Source organism: Myxine glutinosa, chromosome 1, assembly GCF_964187855.1.
Source record: "Myxine glutinosa chromosome 1, kmMyxGlut1.1, whole genome shotgun sequence".
NCBI classification, from domain to species: domain Eukaryota; kingdom Metazoa; phylum Chordata; class Myxini; order Myxiniformes; family Myxinidae; genus Myxine; species Myxine glutinosa.
This window is the reverse complement of record NC_136261.1, coordinates 346,673,281-346,682,534: the sequence shown is the minus strand read 5'-3', so window position 1 is coordinate 346,682,534 and position 9,254 is coordinate 346,673,281. Positions and strand designations below refer to the sequence as shown.

The window sequence follows — 9,254 nt, the reverse complement described above, 5'->3', positions numbered from 1 at the left end:
CGCCAAAATGATCGTTATGATCTCCTGAGTTAATTAGGCTCATTAACTACAAAGAAGCCAAAGGACTTCCCATGTTTTAAACACACAACGTTAAGGTGTATAGATCAGCTCAATAGGTCCTTCCACAGCATGGCATTTTAATTACAAAATAAATAAAAACCATGATAATATATGCTTTGTTACAATGTTAATACTAATAATAACAAAAATTATAATCGTAGTATCATTTGGCAATAATAATAACGAACGTATAATCCCCACCCCAGCACAAGCACAAGCACATCTGGCTTGGTTAAAGGCAAGGTAATGCTCAAGCAGGACAGAAAGCAAGCAAGTATGCTACAAGGCCGTAAAGACCAATGGGCAAACGGGTCCACTAGTACTATAAAACGAGCCGTGCATCCATCTGCCCGTCCGAATTCAACCCATTGGTTGGACGGTTCACCCGACCACCCACAATTTCTATACTGCGGTCACCATGTTGGTGCTTACTGCTATGCGAAGTCAGACATGTTCACAATCACCATACTTTCTTTCCCTACAAGTTTTCCCTTCAGTCTCAAACGACCAAAGCGATAGGAAAAAGGATTTTCAGCCAAAAGGCGTTATGGGCCTCGAAGATTTGCCTCGGTGATCGAGGCAACTGTCTGTTGTCTATTCACCGCCCAAATAACTATATGACTATCTCAAGAAGCGCTTTCACCGGAGGTTACGCAGGTCCTTGCTGTTATTTCCAACTATTTTCTCTTAAAATTGAGTTGAACAGGTGACTGACGGATTTCCTTGAAGTCGGTGATAGCATGATACGGGAGCGGAAAGCCTTATATAGTCCTCTGTTTTGATGTGGGAATGCCAGTTTGCTTCTACAAGTGAGAGGAGGGTGAGAGTAAAGATTGGACAGAGTTGAAAGGGGGAGGTTGAGGCTTTGGGTGGTGGAGGGGTGGGGTGAGAACTTTTGGTGGGGAGGGGGTTTGAAGTGGGGAGGGGAGGACTTTCTGGGGGGAGGGTGGGGAAGGCAAAGCCTCTTTTGAAAGCCCGTATTTCCGGAATTGAAAAAGAAGCGTGAATGAGTAATGAAACAGTTCCAGCTAACAATATTCTACGACAGTAGGAACCCTTTGGAATAAGACGTGACATATGGAAGGAGTACACAAAATAACATTTCGTTCTACTAAATGAAGCAAAAGAGAAATATATAAAAGTACACGGAAGTAGCACACAACCACAGCCATCACAACAGCAACAATAACTATCTGTTGAAAAATAATCTTTTCACATGCGTCACTTCATGTTACATCCTCGTTACGCACGATTAAAAAAAAAAAAAAAAAAAAAAAAAAAATCGCACTGAAGGAAGTGTGAAGTCTGAAGGAAGCAGTTCAGTTTGGTATTTTTAAACTTTGTTTTCGGTGGGAAACTGGGGTTTGCGATAGCATTCCATCGACTTCGCTCTAGTTCTTTCTATACTATTTGCCAAGTGTTCGTTCGACCCAACCAGACTCCTTGGCAATTACATATTTGAATCAATCTGGAAACTCTCGTAGCTTGCTGCCAGTGGTTTCTTTTCGAAATAGTTTGGTCAGTTTCATTGGAGGAGAGGGCCAAACATGTCTTTAATTGAACTCGTCTTTTGTCAACTCCTCTCACTAGGTTTAATATGCCAATTAAGGCAAAGGGTGTGGCTGCTGCAGCGCACAGACATGCATCTCCCCAGCTATAAGTGAGTTGGTCATCAGACCCAACAGTGAGCGAAGCACCCATTACATAATGAGCTGTCCTCTTATTCAGGGGTACTCCCTTTTGAACGCACCGCATTAAGGCTTCATTTAGCTCAGCTACGACACTAAATGTAGCGTAATGGGGCGAGAGGCACTTGCTGTGTGGCTATTGGCATGGCTCCAAGCATCTCATCCTCTCGATTCCCGAACTACCCTCCACCTGCTATTGGGCCTGGTGTTATCGAGCGACATTACATAAATCATGCAATGCCTGATTATTTGGGATGATGTTGAAGGAATCTGAAGATTGAATATCTCATTGACTGGCAAAAGGGCAGGTGTAACATTTCAACCACAGTTGTCTTCATCCAGGACGAGGTAAGCATTGTACGTCATGTGTTTCTGTCTTCAAAAGGGTGAGGGATGTCTGCAAGTTCATAGTTTAATTGGCAAAAGGAACAATTTATCCTTCCACAAGATTTGTACAAGGTTTCTCAGATATGTTTGGTAGATGGGACAACCAACAGGATGGTGTATAGGTAGCATCCAGATATGTGAGCTGTTTGGTCTGGGTTCGGTTCCCAACTATAAACTGTTGGAGTGGTGCTTCGCAGACCTACAGTGCATTCAGAAAGTATTCAGACCCCTTCACTTTCTTCACATTTTGTTGTGTTGCAGCCTTATGCTGAAATCGTTTAAATTCATTTAAACTGAGAAACGAGATTCTGTGGTCTGATGAAACCAAGATCGAACTGTTTGGTTTCCGTCTGGCCACTCTGTCATAAAGCCCAGGTCGGTGAAGTGTTGCAGTGATGGTTGTCCTTCTGGAAGTTTCTCCCATCTCCACACAGGATCTCTGGAGCTCAGCCAGTGACCATCGGGTTCTTGGTCACCTCTTACCAAGGCCCTTCTCCTCCGATTGCTCAGTTTGGCCGGACAGCCAGCTCTCGGAAGAGTCCTGGTTGTTCAAAACTTCTTCCATTTAAGAATTATGGAGGCCACTGTGCCCTTGGGAACCCTCAATGCAGCAGAATTTTTTTTGTAGGTTTCCCCAGATCTGTGCCTCGACACAATGCTGTCTCCGAGCTCTGCAGGCAGTCCCTTCGACCTCATGGCTTGGTTTTTGCTCTGATATGCATTGTCAGCTGTGAGACCTTATATAGAAAGGTGTGTGCCTTTCCCAATCATGTCCAATCAATTGAATTTACCACAAGTGGACTTCAATCAAGGTGTAGAAACATCTCAGATGATCAAGAGAAATGGGAGGCACCTGAGCTAAATTTCAAGTGTCATAGCAAAGGGTATGAATACTTATGTCAATGTAAATGTGATATTTCAGTTTTTTCTTTTTAATAAATTTGCAAAACTTTCTAAAATCCTGTTTTCTCTTTGTCATTATGGGGTATTGAGTGTAGATTGATGAGGGCAAAAATGAATTTAAACGATTTCAACAAAAGGCTGCAACATAACAAAACGTGAAAAAAGTGAAGGGGTCTGAATACTTTCTGAATGCACTGTGCATTGCATCTGAAAGTGCACTGTGCCTCCGCTGGATGTTAAGCTGGGCGTACCATCTGCTCGCATTAGTTAGTGAACATTATAGATCCCACGGTGCCTTTTGTGAAGAGTAGGGGGGGTTATCACTGGCACCTTGAAATAAATGACAAAATCTTGCACCTTCAGTCAACACTTCAAGCCTGATAAGCCAATTCGTAAAAAGACTTAGGCCAATAATTTTCCCTGGCCAACCCCACAAGGTGAGGATAATTTGGGCTATTATAGTAGCTGTAGTTTGCTGCTACGGAGACTCACTGCCAGGTAACTTTAGATAAAGGGAAGTTGCACCACTCATGCCTTTCCCAAAAGGGGAAGTTCCGCATCGATGGACAAGGGCCAATCACCCACAGACATGCCAATTACGATCCCTTCTTAAGATTGCTGCACAGAAGATAAATAAACACCCAAAATGGCTCGACAGGGTCCATACATATAGAACACCTCTGGTTCATATTGCTGTGTGATAATGTTGGATAGGAAAGGCCATATCACAATTTGTGCCGTATTACCTGTTGTTTACGGAAGTCGCAGAAATGCTTCGACATTCAGAAAACAAATTTCTCATTCCTGTACATTTACTATTCAAGCGTTATAGAAGTGAGAGTAGAGCAGGGATATACAACTATATGCTCAAGAGCCGGAGAAGAGCGTTTTCTTTATCAAGGTTATATTAGCGGAGCCATCAATGTTGAATGTGCGGGGCTATTAACGCAACGTGCTTAGGAAGGAAGAGACGATTTAGGCCTTCATAATGTCCACAATGGGTTCTACTCACAATCTTGCATCACTTCCATCCTCCTCACCTTTCCCAATATTTATGGTTTAGGACCGTAAGGTCGGGAAGGCTGGCGATGTCATCCAGGTACTGCGAGATCTTGAGGAGTTCTCGGTCCTTGTCTCTGTTGAGGTGCGCCTTCATGAATGGCTTTATCTGGCACAGGTTGGCAGTCCGGGATGAGCAGAAACATCAGCATGATGAAACAAGATGAGCAGAAACAAGCATTAGAGTCCCACATTGACCAATTATTTATCATGTACACATTTAGAGTTGGTAGCTCAATGCGCAATGGCAAAAAACTACGAGCAAACCCATGTTCAGTGATCAATCCGATATATCATACTCTGTGTTGCAGAGCATTGCTTCTGCCGAAACACTTTCTAGGCCGGGGTCGTGCTAGGTGGTTTGCCATCAGTAGTTAGAGCATGGAATTGTTCAGAGTGCCGGCGATGGCTCGCGTACTCTTCATGAAGGACACTGTGGGATCTTTAACGCCCACCAACTAATGCTGGCAGAAGGGACGTCCAATTTAACGTTTTTCCGAAGTACGACACACTGACGAATCACCCTGCCTGTGAAACACTGGGATGACAGTTTATGGCTGAATCGTGATTCAAACCCAGGCTAGACCGCTTATAGGTGAGTGAGTGTGCACCTCTAGGTCATCCTGCCGATAGTAATAGGCTCCCAGAAATCACTGCAATATGTGAGTTATCTTTTCTTTTCTTTTTTTGGATACAAGGTCAAGGCTCATGTAAGAGCTAACATTGATCACAGAAAAGACAAACTGACACATAAAACATAAGATAAAGGGAGCGAGAGAACAAGATAGAGAGCAGGGACATTGGGAGATCTGTGGGAGGGAGAGGACTTGGGGGGAAGGAGGCATGGGAAGGGGAGGGGGAGGTAAAAAAAAATAAAAAATACATGGACACTGCTAGGACTTCCAGGAAAGTAGTCGGTATTTCAAGAAAGTGGATCTGGGATGAATTAACAGGGGGTGGGGGGGGGGGGGGGGTAGGAGGGGGTGAATCTGGGGTGAATTATCCTGAGATAAATATCCAGTTTAATGATGCTTTTCTTAACAAGTTCCCAAAAGATCTGTTTTCACATCACTGATGTTTGACAATGCAAGTCAAGCATTTGATAAAAGCATCCACCATGCAACGTAGTCAAAAAGTAGGCAGACCTCAACAAAAGCCTTGCATTTATGTATTTTTTGAGAATGCATTCAAGGCAAAACACGTGACCCATGGCTGAAAGCTTGGAAATACCGACTTAAACGCTGCGCACTGTGGGTTAATTTTGCACGAGATGTCTCACCTTGAGGCCATTCTGCGGGTTCATCAAGAAGTTGCGTCGTATATCGTCTACCATGATGGAGTTTGAACTCGAGTAGAAATCTGGAAACTTCCCCCATATTACACCCAGTGGTTTTACCTGCCAAAGGTTGGGGACAGTAGACAGGGAATTAAAATCATAGTTCCAGCTTACTGAGAGTGGGTGTCCAACTAAATATGAAGGATTGTGCTTGATACGAGACATTAGTGAAAAACCATGATCTGATAAACAAAGGAACCTGAGGGTTTAAGGTCCTACCTCCACAATGCCATACTTTGCTGTGAAGACAGTAATCATAGCAGCACTATCCAGCATGAAGGTAACCTTGTAATTCGGATTTGTGGTAACACCAATCTCCTGATGGTAACAACAGCATTAGATAGGTCAATATTGTTTAACAAGAAGGACCGCACGAGGTTCACAACCTGCATCACAAAAAAAAAATTTTTTGCCTCCTCTGTCCACTCAACACCCTCAAGTAGTGTATATATGTTGATCCTGGACCCCATTGACTTACATGTTAATTTCCCCCAGATTAAACACCTCTATATTTCCACCCTCTAATTCCCATTAACACCTATCCCTCATTAGACCACTCAAACAATGATCCTTCTATATGATGAACCTATAATCCTTCTGACCTTATGAACCAAGTATCAACGATCCTAGACCACCCATTAACACCCATCCTCAATCCTCCTTCATTAGACCACTCATAAACAAATATTTACCCTTATGGACCTATGATCCTTCTGGCCTTATGAACCTATGATCCTACAGTTAATGTTCTTATCTACACCATTTTTAAACCTCCATTAGTCTGGTTGATAGGGAAAAATGGTGGCGGTAGCCCCTTAAAATCCCTAACCCATTATATATATAACTTATCGTTTATACCTTATCACTTATATACTTATGACCATAAGGGAGACAATCAATTCCATTTTTAAAAATAAACCTCTTATCATCAAAAGCCCCCAATGCTTTCTTATTTATCTCTTCTGAATATAATTGATGTTTATAACTTCTTATTCCATTAATCTTTCTAAACTCTTCTTTCTTTGTTGTTAAACATGTATAATAATTATTAAAATTTATAGTTTGTTTTATTACACTCTTTTTGATTCCCTTCAATTTCTTATCCTTTAACTTCTTATCAATCTCTCCAATGTATTTATAAGCATAAGCCTTAGACCTCAATCCCACAAATTCACTCATAACACGTCCTCCTAATTCATCCTTGAACTTTCCAATCACCTTTTTATTTTCCTTAGAGAACAACTCACTCTTTTCACTATAATTACTAGTGTCATAAGTATCAGTCTTTTTTCATATCAGAATAAACATCATCAGTATTAATTTTAAAAATAAAACTATCTGTATCCATATAGAGTAGATTAACATCATTTTGATATTTCTTTTTCAAGTTATTATAAAAGTAATCATACATCAAGGACTTTGATAAATCAAGTATTGAGGTACCAATGTAAATAGGTTTGTCCATCTCAACGCTTTCTTTCATCAAATGTACCGCACAAAAGTTTTCTGTAAAAACTTCTACTCTCGAGAAGCTTGGTCTGTTAATCAATTTTGATGCTTGTTTCCATGATGTTGATATACGAATGTTTTGTCTCTTTCTAACATTCTCCATCGTTTTTCCAAATACAGAGTTAATCATTAACTTATAAAAGTTTTTCTCAAAGTCATTTGTAGCATTTGTTCTCATTTTGGTGTTGTAGTCAATGTACTTTTTCAACCAATGACTGATTAAACTTGAGAATCCTATGTATCTTTTCAACACGGAGACCCTTTGAAAGACATTGTCTCAAATTTATTTGATGGATAACATAATTTTTCTTATCATAAAGTGTAGTAAGAAGTTTCTCTGTTGATTTACCCTTTACATTAAATGATTGTTGATAATCACTTAACCACTCCTTCTTTGGACTTTCCTTTTCACAAGCAAATGGGAGATCTTTGTGTCGGTTATGGAGTTCCTCTGGCTATTTCAAATCAACTTCAAAATAATAACCAACATTTGATTCATCTAATTCTTCCTGTGTTAAATTTTTTAGATCTGTTAAAACGTCATCATATTCACTTTCATCCACCCATTCTAAACCACCATAAGGAAGTGCTTGAGACATTGCCCAGCCATACAAGCTATTCGCATCATAATACATCAAGTAGGAGCTCTCTACCGATGGATCATAATTTGGAATGTAATTGTTATTTGCTTTAACATATCTCTTTGAACAGACTTGTGAAATTCCACCTCTTTTTGACTTTTCAATCATCAAGAGCATGTCAACATCTGTTATTAAATCCAAATCTTGTTTTGTCATTTTCAACATCGCGCTCCAAGCAAGACCAGGAGCAGTGTAATAGTGAGCAGGATCCAATCCATATCCAGAATGACAGATTGTTCTGAAAGCCTCAAACACATCAGCCAGAAGAAGAACATCAGTTTTTAAATACAAATCATGGTACTCACCAAGATTCTTGATGTTATATTTTTTCCAAACATTTTGAGCATGTAAATATTTTTTATCTTTTAAATGTTTGTCATTTAATTTGTTGTAGAAATTTTCTTTTGATGGAAGCTTTGTCTCATTAAACTTCTCAAACGAATCCATATAGTCATAGGGATAAATTCCCTTTTTTGTAAGTAAATCATTGTCAGGAAAATATTCAGAAAGACATGAAAACTCTTTGATATCTATCTATAATTCCAGTAATCTCTGTACGTTTGTACGTCTGTACGTCTGTTTGTCTGTGACCGCTGTTTCTCGACAACCACGGGTCCGATATACTTTTAACTTGCCAGGTATATTGCTGGGGACCCGAGGATGTGCCTTTTCAAGGTTTCATATTAATCGGACAATTACTTACCGAGCTATGTCCAAAAAACGATTCAACCAATCAGAGAGCAGCGAACGATCGCGTGTGCCGAACGTGGAGGACACACTCTGCCTCGGATGGCACATTTGAGAGCGTATTCATTTATTTCACGTTTGCAAACTATGTTGGCGTTAAACTATGTTTTAAAACTAATAAAACCGAATTTGCGATTCATTCGCTTTCCTGCGCGTTTGTGCACGCGATGGCGATTTCTTTACCAAACTCCGGAAGCCGTTCGCTTTGGACCAAACCATTGCATGTAAATAGAGGGGGGGGATTGTCACCGTACTCGCAAGCCGTTCGCTTTGGACCAAACCATTTCATGTAAATAGAGGGGGGGGATATAATTTTAGATATAGATATAGTACGGGCAATGCCCTAGTTTTTAACCAATTCCTTCAGTGAATCAGCCATGAATTTAAATGTGTCAAGAAATCTAATATTAGTCATATCATAAGTATTTTTCTTTTTCTTAAAGTCAAATCCTGTTTTTATAAAGATTGTTTTTGTGAATGAAATGTATTTCTGATCCGTGGATGGAATGGCACTTATAGACCCAGGGGTCTTTGAAAGTTCATTAATAAATAGATGAGTATCATAATTGGCATTGTTATGAAGAAAGACAGGGATGAAAGAGGGGAGTTTATAATTAATATTACAACTTTGATGAGCCGGACCTCTATATTTACCAGTGAGATGACAATGATCTCTAACCTTTAGACCTTCCTCAATTTCCTCCTCACAAATATGACAGGCAGCCTTTGGCTGTCTAAATTCCCTTTTCTCTTCACTCGTCAAGGACATTGGTTTATTGGTTTCTCTCATTGTCTTGGTTAATCGAACACAGTCTTTTTCTAGTCGTTTCACAAACTCCTCTGAGATATTTGAACCTCTATACGTTTCTAACTTGTTATATTCATCACCAACAGATGATTTGATATGATAACAAAAACCGCAAG

At 40.2% G+C, this 9,254-nt stretch overlaps 1 protein-coding gene across 2 annotated transcripts in view; it reads right to left on the bottom strand.

Annotated features, from left to right (window-relative positions):
- Positions 1 to 9,254, bottom strand: part of UBLCP1 (ubiquitin like domain containing CTD phosphatase 1) — a 76,671-nt gene that overhangs the window by 2,567 nt on the left and 64,850 nt on the right. For both annotated transcript variants that reach the window (XM_068098436.2, XM_078769871.1), the window contains exons 8-10: positions 5,653 to 5,751; positions 5,377 to 5,493; positions 4,079 to 4,206 (exon numbers count right to left, since the gene is read on the bottom strand). In XM_068098436.2, the coding sequence (XP_067954537.1) occupies positions 4,079 to 4,206; positions 5,377 to 5,493; positions 5,653 to 5,751 (344 nt within the window). The remainder of the gene's footprint in view (positions 1 to 4,078; positions 4,207 to 5,376; positions 5,494 to 5,652; positions 5,752 to 9,254) is intronic.